The sequence below is a fragment of the Pteropus medius genome, unplaced genomic scaffold (assembly GCF_902729225.1).
Source record: "Pteropus medius unplaced genomic scaffold, Ma_sr-lr_union100, whole genome shotgun sequence".
NCBI lineage: Eukaryota > Metazoa > Chordata > Mammalia > Chiroptera > Pteropodidae > Pteropus > Pteropus medius.
The window spans coordinates 1,494,890-1,512,892 of record NW_024354550.1 but is presented as its reverse complement, the minus strand read 5'-3'; the positions used below and the strand labels follow the sequence as shown (position 1 = coordinate 1,512,892).

The 18,003-nt window shown below is 42.2% G+C and overlaps 1 protein-coding gene and 1 long non-coding RNA gene across 4 annotated transcripts in view; one reads left to right on the top strand and one right to left on the bottom strand.

Annotated features, from left to right (window-relative positions):
• The window catches only part of LOC120596640 (uncharacterized), a 77,491-nt gene extending 59,892 nt beyond the window's left edge, over positions 1-17,599 (bottom strand). Inside the window, exons 1-3 of one of the 2 annotated variants that reach the window (XR_005651219.1) lie at positions 17,484-17,599; positions 8,435-8,568; positions 7,397-7,994 (exon numbers count right to left, since the gene is read on the bottom strand). This is a non-coding gene — a long non-coding RNA (uncharacterized LOC120596640). Of the gene's footprint in view, positions 1-2,526; positions 7,995-8,434; positions 8,569-17,483 lie in introns of those variants that run through there. The other variant, XR_005651218.1, reaches the window with a different exon arrangement.
• Positions 16,985-18,003, top strand: part of ERICH6 (glutamate rich 6) — a 30,914-nt gene continuing 29,895 nt past the window's right edge. The window contains exon 1 of one of the 2 annotated variants that reach the window (XM_039855157.1): positions 16,985-17,670. In XM_039855157.1, the coding sequence (XP_039711091.1) occupies positions 17,325-17,670 (346 nt within the window). In that variant the 5' untranslated portion in view covers positions 16,985-17,324. The remainder of the gene's footprint in view (positions 17,671-18,003) is intronic. The other variant, XM_039855158.1, reaches the window with a different exon arrangement.

Sequence of the window (18,003 nt, the reverse complement as noted above, 5' to 3'; positions counted from 1 at the left end):
TGGAATGAAGAACCACATGTAGGTGGCAAGGGCGGTGCTCCACAGTTTTGTGGCATTAGTTGTTGTTAATGTCTGGGCGAGGAGACTTGAAGTTACCCTCAAAAGTAAGCCATCTTTAAAAAAAAAAAGCTTTATTGAGATATAATTCCATATCATACAATTTGCTCACTTGAAAGGTACAATTCAATGGTTTTTAGTATGTTCACAGAGATGTCAACAACACCCCCAACCAATTTTAGATCATTTTCATCACCCTCAAAGAAACCGCATGGCCTTTAGCAGTCACTTCTCACTTCTCCAAACCCCACTACCTACTTTATCTCTATAGATTTGCCTATTTTGCCTATCGTACACTTCATAAAAATGGAATTTCACAATACAAAATTCTTTATCTCAGCATGTTTTCAAGGTTCATCCACACTGTAGCACATGTAAGTATCTCATTTGTTTTTATTGCCAAATAATATTCATTGTATGGATATGCCACATTTTAATTATCCATTTATCAGCTTATGAACATTTGAGTTCACTTTTTGACTATACGAATAATGCTGATATGAACATTTATGTACAAGTTTTTGTATGGATATACATTTATATTTCTCTTTGGCATATTCCTAGGAGTGGAATTGCTGGGTCATATGGTGACTCATATGGTTAACATATCGAGAACCTACCAGACTGTTTTCCACAGTGGCTGCACCAGTTTACATTCTTATCCGCAGTATATGAGAGTTCCAATTTCTCCACATTCGTTCCAGCACATGTCTTTTTTATTATAGCCATCTTTGTGAGTGTGATGTAGTATCTCCTGTGGTTTTGTTTTGTATGTATCTGATGACTAATGATGTTGAGCGTTTAAAATCACTTCTTTTTGATATTGGTAATATAGTAGTCACACAGGCCAAGTAAGCTGGTCTTACTTTTATTAACAGTCTAAATATATCAGATAAAATATGAATAAGGAACAATCAGAAGAGATGGAAGTGAAAGTTCTGAAGATGGCAAATCATTCATTCATTCATTCATTCATTCATTTGAGCCCCTGTTAGAGGCACAAAACTATTCTGGGTGCTGGGGACAAGGTGGAGAGCCACACAGGGGCAGTTTCTGCCCTCAGGGGCTTCATATTCTGTCAGGGCACAATGACTAAGCAACTATTTACATAATAAAATGATTACAATCATGAAAAACTCCATGAAAGAGAAGTAGCAGAGGCTCTGGGACATGTAACAGAGGGTCTTGACTTGGTCTGAGGCCTCAGAAGTTTGAGTGGAGATATGTGGGATGAGTTTACTGTCAGAACAGGAGGTGGTGGCATGAGAAGGCATAAAGTGGTGGGGGTCACATGGAGTGGAGAGCCGAATAGGTGTCAGGGACTGAAAGTTGGCAGCTGTGGCTGTGGTACAGACACCAGGGAAAGGAGGCTGGAGACACAAGCTAGATCATGCAAGGTATTACAACTTGTGTTCAGGATTTTAATCTTTCTCCCAAGAAAAATAAGAAGCCATTGTTTAAAGGGTTTTAAGTTTACAGAGCTGGGTAAGAGGATCGGAATGACACTTTTAAATAATCACACTGGCTGTAATTCGAAGAATGCAATGTGAGGAATGCAATTTGAAATAAGAGGGAATGTAAGCAGAACTTTCAGGAAGTGATTTTAACCAATCCAAGCCAGAGATAAAGGTAACTTAATTCTAGGGTTGGGAGAAGTTTTGAAGAAACTTAGTGAATGATTAGATTTGGGGGCTAGGAAATGATGATGTCAAGGATGACTCTGCAATTGGATAAATAATAGTGCTAAAGACTCGATAGTGGGAACCCCAGGCAAGGAGCAGGCTGGGGACAAGGGAGATCATGAGTTTATACCTGAGAATAAATGTAGGTGCCTAGGAAACACCAGGTGGAGAAGCGGAGGGAGAAGTTTGATATACAAGTTTGGAACTTAAAGGAAAGATCCAAACTAGAGGTACACATGTGGGATGCGCAGGGTATAGATGGTAAGTGTGACCTTGGGTGGAGATGAGCTTATTTTTGGAAAAAGGTAAGGAATTAGAAGGGAGTCCAGGGTTGAGGTATGAGTCACTGTAATATTTGAAAGCTGTATAGAAGAAGACTGGCCAGCAGAAGAGGCTGAGGAGAGATTAAAGAGGTAAGATGAAAACTGGGAAAGTTTTTCAAGTCAAGAGATAAGAGAGTTTCAAAGAGAAAGTGGTCATCACGACTGGAAACTGCCAACAGATGTACAATGTGATGACTGTTGGATTTAGTGACAGAGGGGTCATCGGTGACCCTAGTGAAGGGGTTCAGAACAGGCTCCCAAAGATGTGCCACTTTGGTATGTGAATTTATTTTGAGCTGCAAGCACTCAAGACCCTGTGGTCTCACAAGAAACTTTTACCTCTCCCTTAAAGAATTTTAATTAGCTGATGTCATCTTCAGCTCAGCCAGGCTGTTACTCTGCTAGAATAAATCTTGCTTAACCTCTTCAAAAAAAAAAAAAAAAAAAGAATTTAAATTAGGGGCCTTGCCTATAATAAGATTATTATCAGAGATAACTTTTTCTGACCTATCTGTAGGGCAGGGACATTACTAAATTACTGAATGTGATGAAATTACATTCCATCTGCTCTTCTTATTGTCCCCTTTGAATCCCCAAGGTGCCTTACCTCACCCTTAGTTTGAAATGCTATATATACCTCATTTTAACTTTCTATCTCTGACTCTCTAATGTATGTGGGGTTCCCACACTTATGTATGTAATTAAATTGGGTTATTTTCTCTTATTAATCTGTCTCATGTTGACTTGACCAGTCAGAAGAACCTGGACAAGAAGAGGAAAGTTTTTTTCCTCCCCAACATGAGCAAGATCTAATATGGTTGAGTGGTAGGGGCTGAAGTCAGGCTAGAGTGAGGTGAGGAGTGTGTGGGAGGTGATGAAATAGAGATGATGCAAGTAGGAAACTCCTTCAAGAATATGGAGGTAAAGGTCAGAAGATGGGGGGAGCAAGGAAGGAGACGTGTGGTCAAGAACGACCTGAATGTAAGATAACAAGATGAGGAGTATTTAAATGTGGCAAAAACAAGATGATGGAGTTACAGAGAGGCAACAAATGTGAGTAACAGAGAGCTCAGCTTCTGAGTCCAGACCACTTGGGTTCAATTCTTACTCCTCTGTCTGCTACCTGGGTGGCTTTGGGTGAGGTATTTGGCCTCTTTATGCCTCGGTTTCCTCATCTGTAAAATGGGGGAGGGGAGTGAAACTACCGATGGGAGCATTAAGTAAGGGAATGTATGGAAAAGACTGAGGTTGGAAGCAGGATCCCAAAGCCCCACTGACCATCTTCACCCCCTTACCTGAGCTTTGACCTTAGAGACTACTCTCTTTTAATTCCAGCAACTACCAGACAATTCTTGACTCAAAGGGGGGTGTTGGTGATGATAAACTATTTCTAAAGTTAGAAATAAAGTACCAACAGAATGTGAGCAAAAGTCATAAACTAGAAAGCATGACTCACAATAGCCTCAAGCATGACTCACAAATACCCATCAACTGAAAAATCAAGAAATAAACTGGTATATTCAGACAATGAATACTATGCAGAAACAAGAATACATAATCCACAACTACACACAAGAATAAAGACAAAAGCAGCCAGATACAAAAAAGCAAATGCTGTTTGATTCCATTTATGTAAAAGACTAAATGGACAAATTAATCAATACTGTTAGAGATAAGGACAGGAATCCTCCTTTGGGGTGGATAGTGAATGGAAAGAGAAAGGGTTGGACAAAAGGGGATTTTCCCAGGAGGTGGCTTATATGTACACTTGACCTCTGAACAACGTGGGTTTGAACTGCGTGGGTCCACTTACACACGGATTTTTTTCAATAAATACTATAAACGTATTTTCTCTTCCTTACGATTTTCTGTATAACATTTTTTTTTCTCTAGCTTACTTTATTGTAGGGATACAGCATATAATACATATAGCATACATAATATGTGTTAATTGGATGTTTATATAATCCATAGGGCTTCTGGTCAACAGTAGGCTATTAAAGTTTTGGGGAGTCAAAAGTTGTACACAGATTTTTACTGGGGTGGGGGGTGGTATGTGTGTGTGTCAATACCCCCTAACCTCCACATTATTCAAGGTTGAACTGTACTTTGATTTTTAAAAAGTTAAATAAAGAACATATTGGGAGAAAATACTGTTAGATACTCTCCACAACCATCTCTTGAATTCAAATTCCTTTATCAGGTCAGTGAAGTAAGCACATACAAAGCAACAATAGGTTTTTGCACTGTTCTTACAAAAGCAATAACCCCAAACTCTAGAAAAGGTTAGTTTAAGAGGCATATCTTTCAGAGGAAAGACTCTTGGGTCTTCTTAGAATTTGAGGTCTTTCATTTACTCAGAACATTCTGGATGGATAGCTTCCTGACTCAGCCTGGGTGTCCAAAACACCTCAGCCCCAGGGAGAGTCACTTTGTCAGCCCAGGCAGTGTTCCATGCTTGCTTGAAACATCATCTATCTGCCAAGAAGCTGCACTTATGCTCTCTACATTATGCTCGCCCAGAAACTAGTGGAGAGTCAATTGACTGTCACTTCTCATCATTATCTAAATCCGTGAATACTTCAATGTTGGGTGGCAGCCACAGTCAGATCCGACTTCGTCTTGCCTGGCTCTAGACCCTGACCTTATTTTCCTCTCCGTTCAGCGTCTTTGCCTGAGTTTCTGACAGAATGATTTGCATGACCTAGCTCAGACCCTAATGTCGAGATGTTTGCTTCGAAACTGTGCCTTTAGCTTGTTGCCACCATACGGATTCTCTATGATTTGAGAAAAGGAAAACTAGGCTGGACAAGCCTCATGCTGCCTAGGACTTGACCTGAATGGCGGCCTCCTCCCCGGGCTTTGTTCCTGCCCCTGCTTGTTCCACATTTCTTCTTCTCGTCATACTTGGGCTCCTCTCTCTTTTCCCAGTTGTGTCCCCTAGTGTTCTGTTTGCACGTAGCCAACTTTGATACTGCAGGGTTAAAGATTACCCTTTCTCTTTTTCCCCCATCTACCCAACTAAATGCCCCTTGGAACTGGACATAAAACAACCCAAAGTCAGCTAAGTTGTAGGTATCAATCATCAAAAATGAAGGCTACTAATAGATTCCATCTAATTTTGATAATTTGCTCAGGAAACAATTATTTTCAAATTGATCTGTCCTTGTTTTCAATTCTATTCCATAAATTAGCAAATGGAAATTCAGTAATCTCAGAGTAAATTCAATATCTTTCCTTAATTTTTTCAAATGGGGAGAAAGCAGCTAAATAGTGTTTCATTTTGTCCTGAAAAACCAAGACCTGTGTCCAAAAAATTCTCATTAAAATATAAATAAAAAACTATAAAAATAATATACTGCACATATCTTTCTTTGTAAACACACAGTGAAATATGCTTATCAGAGCTGCTTCAAGTGAAGAGTTTTAAAAGGCTTTCCAGGATATTCTACTGGAATTAGCAGGGAGAGAGAAGCTGGGTATTAGAAAATCAAAAGTAAAGTGGTTATGTTCATCTATGTTAAGGAGTTTATCTAGCCTAGACTGCAATAATCCCCTCAATAACACAATGGTGAAGGATTCCAGAATTTCACAATTGAAAATGTAGGGCTCAATTATATTATCATTGTTATACACACCCCTCTTTGTCAACTCTTAGAAACAAAGCCAATCCAAGCTAATGCGGTCACAGATAGTGTTCTAAAAGTTTGATCCCAGCAACCTATATTTTAACAAGCCTTCTAGGTAATTCTGATGTATGCTCAAATTTGACTGTCACCACTCGAATTCATCTTCCCCTAACACACAGAAACATCAGGTGCCCCTACTTTTGTGTAAAGTCATGCTGGTGTCTCTCCTCTTTATCCCATTAGCCCACCCTGGGTATGAGATATCATTCTCTACCATCAGGGGTCCCTAAACCCTGTGGCCTGTGAGGAACCTGGGCCACACAGCAGAAGGTGACCGGCAGGCTGGCCAGGAAGCTAAGCTTCATCTGTATTTGCAGCTGCTCCCCAGGGCTAGCATCACTCAGCTCTACCTCAGATCATCAGGCATTAGATTCTCATAGGAGCACCGGTCCCTGGTGCCAAAAAGGTTGAGGACCGCTGACTTTTACAACTTCCACCCTCTTCACTTTGGAGGCCATCAGGCTTTCCAGAGAAAAATTACATATCCAATCCTCTCTTCCCTCTAGATATGGCTATGCAAATAATTAGTTTGGACCAAGAGTACATGAATGGAAGTGATGCATTCGACTTCTAATTATATATTTAAAAAAAAGAAAAAAGAAAAAGAAATGGTTGCCTTCTTCCTTCTCTTCCCCACTCCCCAAGTGGAATGCCAACACGGTGGTTATTTGGCTATGAGGATGAGTACCACATTGTTCTGGTGGAGAAACAAGACAGAAGAAACCTGGGTCCTCGGATGCTCCTTCGTCAGACCTGCCTCAAGGACCTAACCTTCTCTTGGACTGTTATGTGAGAAACAAACACAGTGTGATTTTGTTTGAGTTACTATGTTTCTCTTTTTACAATCTAGCCTGTACCTTCCTTAGAGCTCTGACACAGCTTCCTGCCTAGAACTTCAATCCTGTTTCCTTCCTAAGGCTGAGATTTCACACAATCATTCTCATAAGTGAACCTTTTATACATATTCCCATTCAAGACTGTTGCCACTTTACATAAGGACTTCTACTTCCATTGACAATGGGCTAGGTAATTTGGACCAACTTTCCTACTGAGGACCTCTACAAAAGCCAGGCGAATGTACTTAATTTTTTAAAAAATACTTAAAGACATCGAAGAGGTAGCAAGGCAGTTAAAATAATCTAAGATAATAGAAAAGAGGAAGACCCAAAGAGGTACATATGGGCTTGCTTTTTCCCTGGGCATTTGCCAATTCTAGAAGAAACAACTGAGAGTCTGACAGCCTTGAAAGAGTTAAGGGAATAAAAAAGAGAGTCAAAGCCCACTAAGTATGGGAGAGAGGTGCTGCTAATCCTCAATATAGCCTATGGTATATTTCACAAAAACATCATCAAACTTCTAAATAAAGACTCTAAACACTTCTAATATTAAACATCAAAATAAATGTGAGCAATACAGGCATTTAAGAGAGATTAATTAAAAACAAGTAAGAATTATTTTCCAGCCTATTTATTCCAGTTCAGGGTGGCAAGCAGCTGAAGCCTCTCCCAGCAGCTCAGGGCGCCAGGCAAGAACCACCCTGGACAGATGGGATGCCCGTCCATCACAGGGTGGACTGAGATGCCCTGTGATGGACGGGCATCCTCAGACACCTTCAGGCTGGGACAATGTAGAGATGCCCATTCACCTCAATTCTGTGGTTCAGCTGTGCAGTTCTTTCATCTGGGCCAGCTGGTTCATCCCGTGGCCAGCAGGTGGATTGGCTGGAGCTCTCATTCACATTTGGCAGGTTGGCAGACTGGTGGGTGCAAGGGCGCTCAGCTACACAGTCTCACATTCTCCAGGTGACTAGCCCAGGCTTCTCCACATGGTGACCTCAGTGTTCCCGGCAGCAAAAGCAGACAAGCCTCCCAATGCGAAGGTGCTTTTGGGCTTCCTCTTACATCATGTTTGCTAATGCCCCATTGGCCAAAGAAAATCACATGACCAAACCCAGATTCAAGGAGCGGAGAAGTGGACTCCACCTCTTGAAAGAAAGTAGCCAAGTTATGCAAAGGAGTATAGCTACAGGCAGGGGAGGAATTTGGAGCCATCCATTCATTCTAGCAGACTTCCTGAGGGCATGTACGAGGCACCTGGGAATTCCTAGGGATATCTCTTTTCAAAGCCATATCACCTGGTCAGATAGGCAAGTAGCTCCAATGTCTAGGGAAAAAGCACACCCCCTTTCAGGTACTTTGTGCCCTGGATGTTTAAGGGAAAAGCTCCTTCTTCAAGTGTCAGACCTAGGAAGAGAAGGCAGACAGGAGTTCTGGGTCTGAGAAGTGGTAGATACCGGGACCTGGTCTGGGGAAGCTATGATGGGAACAGAAGGGCCTAACTATTGTATCTTTGTAGACCCAAGAGAGGGGCTTAGTAACCAGCAAGTAGATTATTCTCTCTGGAAAGCCCAGGGTGGCAGTCTCTGCAGGTGAGTTAATTAAAAACTTAAATGATTAACCGGGAAAATGACTGTGACTATTTTCACACCAAGTTTATGGAAAAGTTTATGTTAATTATATGCATTTTAGTTAATACTTAATCATTAATACTTGTTCTGTGTTTATGTCATGAAATTTGACAAGCTGTACATATACAATCTGTACACTTTCTAAGTGTATATTTTAATAAGAAGTTTGTATTTTTAAAAATTGCCCCAAGTTAATCATAATAGCGTCAAGGATACCTGGAATTTTTGCAGGATTCTGAAGATAACCTTGCCCTGGGAACTAGGTCACTTGAGTTCCAGTCCACAAGCTGCCACCAACTAGTTCTGGGCTGAGATAAACCACCAAGCATCTCTGAGCCAGAGTTGTTCACCTGTGAAGTGAGGGGTTATATTAAATTATACGTAACACCCATTTACTTTAATGTAGTCCATCTACTTTTCTTAACTACTAGACCCTCAGGGCACATTGGAGGACAAGAGTGATACCTTTCCTGCCCTTATGGGACTTACAGCTAGTAAGTACACATAGCAGACACTGCCTGTGATCTGTGCTATCTCTGAAAGAGCTGGCAAAGAGCCATGGGAGTGTCAGAGGTGCCTCCGGGAAATCATAAAGGATGAGTGGATGTTAGCCAGGGGTGGCACAGGGAAGAGCACACAGGTAGTAGGAACAGCACGCTACAAGTCCCGAGGGGAGAGAAGATGTGGTGGATTTAAGAAACACAAAGATTTTCAGTAGGACCTGATCATAGAAGTAGGAGGTAAGAGTCTTACAAGACACAGCTGGAGAAGTAGGGGCCAGCAGCTTATGAAGCCAGCCTACATCTGAACCCTTGCTGACCGATTCGCTGAAAGAAATCATTAATGGGACAGGGTTAATAGATAAACACCACCCAAGCTCCTGAAACACATTCAAAGGATCTCTCCTGTACTAACAGGCTATATGCCTTACTCTCCCCATTAAACACACGCTAAGAAATAAAGCAAGATTTTTAACCCCATGCCAAGTTACTCTTGCATGTGCAAAACCTGGTACATTACCAACACTTACTTGAGTAAAAGTATGAAATAAAAACTGCAATCCAGAAAATAAAGGGGAAACCAGTGCTATCTCTCCTGCTCATAGATATTGTACCTCTATAAATTTCCCATACGTAACATTCATATAGGGTAGCCGTCGTTTGTTAAGTAGCTTATATTGCTAAAAACTGCTGGGACAGGAGAAACCTGAAAAGCAGAGAAGAGTCTTTGCTGATTCAGCAAAGAGTTTACAATCGAGCTGCCTCTTCCTCCTCAGCCTATAAAGACACTTGGGTATTTATATCTAAGCCTATTAAATCTCTCTTTTCTTAACCTCACATTTATTTTTCTGATCTCTGACAAGTTTTGAAAGGATTATCTACATGGCTGCCTCCAACCACAAACTTTTATTGCCTTCTATTTGCAAGATAATGGACAATCAAAAATGTAAATAGATAATGCAATATTTACAATGTGTCAGAAGCTGTTCTAAGTTATTACATATATTAACTCATTGAACCCACATGACCAGCCTATAAAACTGGTACAAAGAATATTAGTTTTTGGTACCACTTCAAAGAAGTGGCTTTTAGGCCACTTCATGGGCTTGTCAGGAAGTGTCAATGTTTTCCCATATTATAAGTGTGGATACTGAGGTACAGAGAACCTGGGTATATTATAAGTGTGGATACTGAGGTACAGAGAACCTGGGTATCTTAGCTAGATCATGGGGTACAGCAGGGAAACCAGAGCAGGTGCATTGCTGCCAAGGGCACTCCCCTGACAGGCAGCTTTGGCTCAGGGTCTCCCTAACAGCTTTGCCGCACTTCCATAGAACAGCACTGATAGCTTACACTCTTCCAACAAAACTGCCCTCCCTTCCTTCCTTCCTCTCTCCTTCCCTCTTCCTTCCTCCCTTCCTTCCTTTCTCCCTACCTTTTTCTTCCTCCTTCCTTCCTTCCTTCCTACCTTCATTCCTTCCTTCCTTCAGCCTTCCTTCTTCCTTCTTCTTCATATTCCTTCCTTCCTTCCTTCCTTCTTTCCTCCTCCTCCTCCACCTCCTCCTTCTTCACCCCTCTCCTCCAGACCCTCCAGACCTGCAATGCAATTGCAAAAGCAATGCTCTCACAGGTATTTTCCCCATCTTGGTGTTTACATCTTGGAGAACCCAAACTAACACAAAAATCTTGAAGGATGTAGAGACTTCTGCTCTGTCACTGAAACCACTCTTAACAAATAGCAATAACCTAATTATCAAGGTCCAGTAGTCTTTTCTTGGGCCTTGGCTACCACTCCTGGCACAATAGCTCACTTGAAACCTTGGCTCCTTTGTTTTCCTCAAAGTGAGTGTTGCTAGCACCTTGATCATGGACTTACAGCCTCTATAGCTGTGAAAAAATAAGTTCTTGTTTAAGCCACCTAGTCCGTGGTATTTTTTTACAGCAGCCCTAGCAGACTCATACAGTGGGTTAACCTGGACCTCCACCTGGCCCCATTCCTTTGTCAGTTCTTTCTCCCATGGTCAGAAGTCTGATATGAGTTTTAAGGGGCTTTAAAGTCAGTGTGTTGGCAGGACTGGTTCCTTCCGGAAGCTCTAGGGGAGATTTGGAAAAAAATAAAAGAGTGATGTAATGTCATGGAGACCTGGGGGAGGGTTCCCCTTGAGGAGGTGACATGTGAGTTAAGCCCTGAATGAGGAGGAGCCAGCCACTTGAAGAGCTGAGGGAAGAGCCGGAGCAAGAGCCCTGAGGTGGAAATGAGCTTAGTGTGTTGGTTTCCTGTTGCTGCTGTAACAAATTGCCACACACTTAGTTGCTTGAAATACCACAAATTTATAAACAGATGGAACTGTTCATTTATTTGTTTCATTCTTTAATTCCTTCGTTTAACTCCTTCCAGAATATGAAGGCATGGGAATTGTAGGTCTTATTTCCAGCTGTATCCTTAGAATCTAAAGCACTGAGATCTAACATTTCTTGGATAATTCTCTAACTCAATGCAAAAATAGTTGAATAAATGGAGGTACAGCTACTCGATGTGATATAAAATTTAGTGAGAATGTTTATGATGTGTTAAATGAAAAAAATGCATAATATAAAATTGTACATACTTGTAAGATATAAAATAAATATTCAGGCATACCTTGTTATATTGTTTTTGCTTTATTGCATTTCACAGATATAGCATTTTTTACAAATTAATGGCAAGACTCTCCACCAATAAAAAGACCACAACCCTCTTTATTGCCATACTCCCTTTATTGAGATACTTGCTTGATTACATATTTGGTCTAGAACCAAACCCTCAACATCTCCAAGGTATGCCTGTACAGAGAAAGATGACTGAAAGAAAATACCTCAAAATGTTAATAGTGTTTGCTTCAGAATTGTAGATTTTTGTCCCCCCCTTTCCTTTATTTTTATTTTCTGCATTTCCATATTTTCTGTAATGAGCATGTATTACTTTTCCACCCGAGCTTTACTGGGTATAATTGGAGCATGTATTACTTTTTACATGTCTGCGGCTATTGGTTAGACATAATCTACCAGGTAATGGCTATCTCCTTCCCAAGTGTCTCCCGACTCTCCTCCCTTCAGTCCCCACCAAGAAGCAATCTCGAACTCTAAGACATTCTTATGGCTATCTGGAGGCAGAGGTCACATTTTGTTTTCTGTAATAGTTATTTGGGAACTTGTCATATCTCCCTGTCCACTCTGCTCCCTGAGGGCAGTGGCCTTCTGTATTCATCTCTGTATTCCTATAGTATTTCTTTGCCCTTGGGGCTATACTTCAAACACGCTGCCAAACATACTGCTCGTTATATTAAGCTATCAAGTCTCTCTACTAATTAAGACTTTGCTCTCCCATAATCTAGTGAGGCTAGACTAACCTAATGTGGTACATAAACCACACCTTGCCCAAAGCCCTCCAATGGTTCCCCATCTTACTCAAAAGAAAAGCCAAAGGCCCTACGCAATTAATTGCTTGCTTCTTTGCTCTAGCCATGCTGGCCTGTCACTGTGCCTGTAACATTCTTCCCCAGAGGTCCCCCTGGCCAGCTCCCCCAATTTCTTTTTTCCTCTACTTAAATATCACGCTACTAGAGAGGTCTTCTGTGCCTACCCCTATAAAAAAGCAACTATTCCTGCCCACAAGTTTGCACCCTTCCCACACACATTCTCTTTATTTTTCTCCATAGCACTTATCATCTTTAAGCATATTAATTATTTATTATGTGGTCCTCCCCCAATCTAAGCACTATGAGTGAGAGCATAAACCTTATATACTGCTGCTTCCCCAGGGCCTAAAACAGTGCCTGCTATATAGCACACACTCAATAAATATTTTTTGAATGAATGAATTACTGAGAGTACTAAATGAATGAATAAATGAGTGAACGAATAAATGCATGAATGGAGGGATGGATAGGAAGTCCTGTAGGAGGCAGGAAGGAGAAGGAAGTAGTTAGTTTCAGCAGTGATAAAAGGCATCTACTTCTCTATAACTGCAGGGGTAGTCCAGAGATAAGAAATAAGAAATTGTGTTACTCTTACAAACTGAAAGGGATGAAGTCAAAGGGTGATGAAGCTAGACTTGACCTCAAAGGAACAAGTGAGAAGATATGACGCCAGGGAGGAGAGAGCAGGATGACTTAGGGTAGAGAAGTATTCTCTACATCGTCCCTTTCCCAAGGCAGTCTCTACGGTTGCATAGCAATCAGGGGAGAGCATTCTATATAAAATATTAAGGGGAAAGATAAAGTGGATATCACTGCTAATTAAGAGGTATTAAACATGCTTTCAGAAATCACCTGAAAGGAGATTATTGGAAAGGAGGGGGACCTGACATTTAGAAAGTTGCCCCTCATAACTAACTGCTATGGTCTGAATGTTTGCGTGTCACCAAAAGTCACATGTTGAAATCCTAAAGCCCAATGTGATGGTATGTGGAGGTGGGGGCTTTGGGAGGTGCTTAGGTCATGAGGGTGGAGCCCTTGTGAATGGGCTTAGCACTCTTATAAGAGACCCCCACAGGGCTTCTAGTCCATCAAAGGGAAGACAGAGCAAAAAGACAGGGGGTCTATGAACCAGGAAGTAGTCTCTCAAATCTGCCACTGCCTTGATCTTAGACTTCCCAGCCTTTAGAACTATAAGAAGTAAATTTCTGTTGCTGATAACTACCCAGTCCTGGATGGACTAAGGCACCACTGCAGTCAGGCACATTCTTAATGAACCCTCATCAAGGCTGTGTGGTTCTTTGCTATTTTTCTTCCGGTATGAATGAGAGCAATGCCTAGCAAAAGCATTCTGAAGAGATCCCTCACTTTCTTCCTGAACAGAGAGCTATCTATAGCACACTCAAAATATTCTGCATGCAAATAAGATTGCACTGGGCAAAAATTCACTCTCTTGCCGTTGTCAAAGTGATCATGTTCATGGCAGTCTGCTGAGAGAAAATGGTAAATAGAAAGGGAAACAAAATACCAAATAATGACAACAGAGAACAATTATGTAATATTACATCAGAAGTCTCTAAAACATTTATTTTACAGATTATAGAAGTAACACTATTTTCTAAGCAGAATTATGTGGTCCTAAAAAATAAAATACAAAATCAGTTCTCAAAGAGAAAATAAAAATATAACATATTTATATGATAAAAATTAATAAATTTTATCTCAAAATAGCCACATGAAATAGGCAGATCAGGGACCTCAGATGAGATCACACAGCTAGTGAGAGGTGGTGCCTGGCTCTCAAACCCCAAGTCCCCCAACTGCAGCGAAACACTGCAAGTGGGGGAGGGGAACGCTAACATGCCCAGCATCGCCTGCTCTCTGAGCAGCCAAAACACGAGAGTGATGTTCCAGTATGGGGAAATAAGAAAGTGTTCTTTGTGTAGCAAGTGGATCCAAGGGAAGGACACCCCATAAGACTTTCAAAAAGGCCTTAACAAAGGATCTAAATAAGGGTACTTCAAAAAATTAATTCACCACACAATTGAGAAAATGCTGTACCAGTCACAGAACTGTGCTGGGGTCCAAAAGTCAGAATAAGCATAAGCACTCTTATCCTTGCTCTCTCCCACCCCCATCTCACCCCCAAATCATGATTTCCATTCTGTTCTCTAAGGACCTTGAAAACAAACAAACTTGCTTCTTCTGGAACAAGTCACTTCTCCTGTGCAAAAGAAGCCAGTTGGATTTCATGGCCTCTAAAATACCTACTACCATCAAAATACTTTCATTGCCCAGAAAGGGGATAGTTGTTTTTTCTAATTCCACTAATCTTATTTCTATCTCAACATCTCTACCCACACTTCACTGTGCTAGCCTATTTCCTTCCCTGAGCCTGCTGGAATGCTTTTGAATGCCTTTCATGCTCCTCTCCAAACACCCACAGTTTACCCTTCCTTCCAAAGCAGCTCAAATGTCCGCTCCCATCTGTGCCACTGCTCCATTAGCCTGCAAGGCCTTTTCTTCTCCAATAATATTGTGTGCATTTTCTCTCAGACTCTTTGGAGCGCATGGGCTGTTTTGTGTCTCTCACCTGCCTTACTCTGCTGCAGGACCCTAAAGCTTACTGGACTCTTGCCAGATGTGCTGTTGACAGGCACAGGGCAGGGACCAGGCCTCTCCTATTCACTGCCACGCCTAGAATCCAGCAGAGTGTTGGCTCCTAGTACAAATAAATATTAATTTGATTTGACAGTCATAAAATGTTGCTTAGCAATTCTAGACACCTAACTTCTCACTTCCTGTTCCCTTGAGAGCCCTGTTACTAAGAGACTCATGGCTGTAAGTCCCTGATGCTAATAACTGACCTGATATTTACTAGACCCCAATATTATCACAAGCTGGTCTGACACTCAGAGCCAGGCCATTTTGTTTTCCTGTTGGACAGAAACATTCTTGAATAACAGCCTCGGACAAAGTGCTACAGACTGAATGTTTGTGTCTTCTTAAAATTCTTATGTTGAAACCTAATCTCCAATGTGATAGTACTTGGAGTTGGGGCCTTTGGGAGGTGATTGGGTCATAAGGACAGAGCCCTCATGAATGGAATTGTTCCCTTATAATAGTGGCCCCAGAGACTTCCCTTGATCCTTCTGCCATGTGAGGATAGAGCCAAAAGACAGAGCTTTATCAACCAGAAAGTGGGCTCTCACCAGACACCAAACCTGCTACAACCTTGATCTTGGACTTCCCAGCCTACAGAACTGTGAGAAATAAATTTCTGTTGTTTATAAGTCACACAATTTATGGTATTTTGTTACAGCAGCTCAAACAGAAAAAGACACAAGTTCATTCTGAAACCATGATAAAAAGAAGCAAAACAAAGCCAAATCATAATTTTGTCTAAGAACAGACAAAAATAAGGTCACTGTGCCACTACAAAATACCCAATCATAGAACTGCTCCCACTTTGATAGCATCCAACTCAGAGCAAAACCACACTTCTTAGTCCCTTTCCCAAATCATCTAACCAAAGCCTAATTCCTATAGGTTTTAACATCCTCTTACTAAGACATCTTACTTCAATGAGTAATAAACCAACTTATTTAACTGCACAGGTGTTCCTAGTGGCCTTTGGCTGAAATGCACTATAGGTAGTCATTACACATTTCTTGATAACCACAAATATCTTAGGAGTAAGTAATAGTATTCCCAATATATACTGTTAACCAAAGAAGAGATTCAGGCTTTAATGAAGAACAAAAAGCACTTATTTGAGCAAAGGACAGCAGTCCCTAGACTCATATTCAGGGAGCAGCCCAAACTGTACCCTGGAGAGAACAAAGAAAGGCATGATTTAGAAAGGCAAAAACTGCAAAGTATAAGTCAGGCAAATGAAGGACTGCTGGCTAGGTTAACAGGGATTGGTGCGTTCCAATATGCAAATGAGGGGGATGAAAACTACCAGGACCATATATGTCCATACAACACTTGTTTGTTACAGGATATTTATGGTTCATCCTTGAGCTGAGTTCAGCAACAAGTTTCACAATGTAATAGCAGCTCTGAGAACAGAAGCAGGAGATCTGCTATAGGCCCTTCTATTAATCACTTAAAATAGCCTCCTGACTATTTTAAGTAACTCTCAGCAATGTTTATTCCATTTTATTTTTTTCCATTGTTAACACTCAGGGAAACTGAGGCTGAAAGAGGTAAGCTGATTTAGCAGAGATCCTACAAAGGGACTTCTAGGCCCTGGTAACTTAATTAAGGGTCAGTCCAAGCTGTTTTCACAACACCTAGATGTCCTCAGCCATGCAAAATCTTAGTTTGCTTCCTTTATCTTAGCAGTGAAGTCAAACATCAGAAACGAAATCCCACCGGGAACATTTATCTTGAGAAGCTTTTGAAAGGAAGCTGAACTCTACAGTGAAGGTGTGTGGTCCAATCTGGGTAGTAGGTAAACAGGTGTCCATTGTATTATTCTGTATACCTATTTGTGTCTATAAATATTTCACAAAATTTTAGTAAGTATAATGAACTGAAAACAAAGCCCCGGGAAGTCGCAGGAGTTGCCTACGTGATGCTAGATGCCTCAAGCCTTTTCTACTTCCTGGATGAAGGGATGAAAGCAGCAACTAACAGGATCTGGACTTATTAACCAATATAATATTTAAAGCAATATTTTAAAAAATCAAATCTGCAAACTAGGACTCAAGGGCTGGTGCCTGTTTTCAAACATAAAGCTTTATCGTAAATTCCAACAAGCACCTGTACACACACCCTCCAGCGTCCTTAAATAACAAGTGGCCTTACGGGTGTCCATCGCTGGTAGCCTCTACCCCTACCCCACCCTAAAAAAGAGACTTGTTCCAAAGGCGCTGAAGAGGAGAGGGAGATAATTTCGCAGCAGGCTGCTAGGGAGTCTCCGAGATAACGGAGAGCAGGTGCGAAGGGTGCAGCGTCGCCAGTTCCGCAGAGCGGCCTCCTGCCACTCCACCTGGCCAAGGAGTGGAGGGCTGCGGCTTTAAACCCGGAGGCTCGGCCGTTGCCCAGGGAGACGGACGCACAGCGCGGCGCGCACAGCAACGTGGGCCCTGCGCGGAGGCCGCGGCCACAGGACGAGCGCCAACCCTGCTTTTGCTCCCCGCCATGGATGACTTGCGCTCGGGTCGCAGCGTCAGAAAGTCCGAGAAGGAAGAGGGCCAGGAGGGGGCGGAGGAGGAAGTGAAGGTGGAAGAGGAGGGGCAGGGGGAGGAGGAGGAGGAGGAGAGTGGGCAGGAGTCCTATGGGACGTTCAGCGATGAGTACCTCTGGGAGACGATGGACATCGATGACAGCCGCATGGAGGACTCGAAGGCTGACGGCACCCGCTTAATCAGCGTCGTGAGCCCCAGCCTGAGCCCGACGCTGCCGCTCACCCAGACCCCGAGCACGAGCATCAGCAAGACCTCGTCCTCCAGCAAGACCTCGTCCTCCAGCACCTCCTCCCAGAAAAGTACCGCCCCTGCCCGCCCTTTCCTCGAAGTCTTCCCTGGCCTTAGAGGGCAGCTGGTCCAAAGACTCCGGAGCCTTCGTGCACCTGGGTGTCTGATTTCCAAACACAGGCACCACTCCACACACCCCAGTCTATGTCAGGCCCTCTGTCAAAGGCATTGCGATCTTGGCTGAGCGGTTGCGGTGGTTCACAATTTAGGCGTTCATAGGTGAACGCCTCGTAAAAGAGGGATCTTAGGCAGAGCTGGACAGAGTGCTCATTTCGATAACATTTCTGCGCACATTTCATGCAGTGATCGAGTCTCAGTCTCTCTCTCTTTCTCTCTCTCTCTCT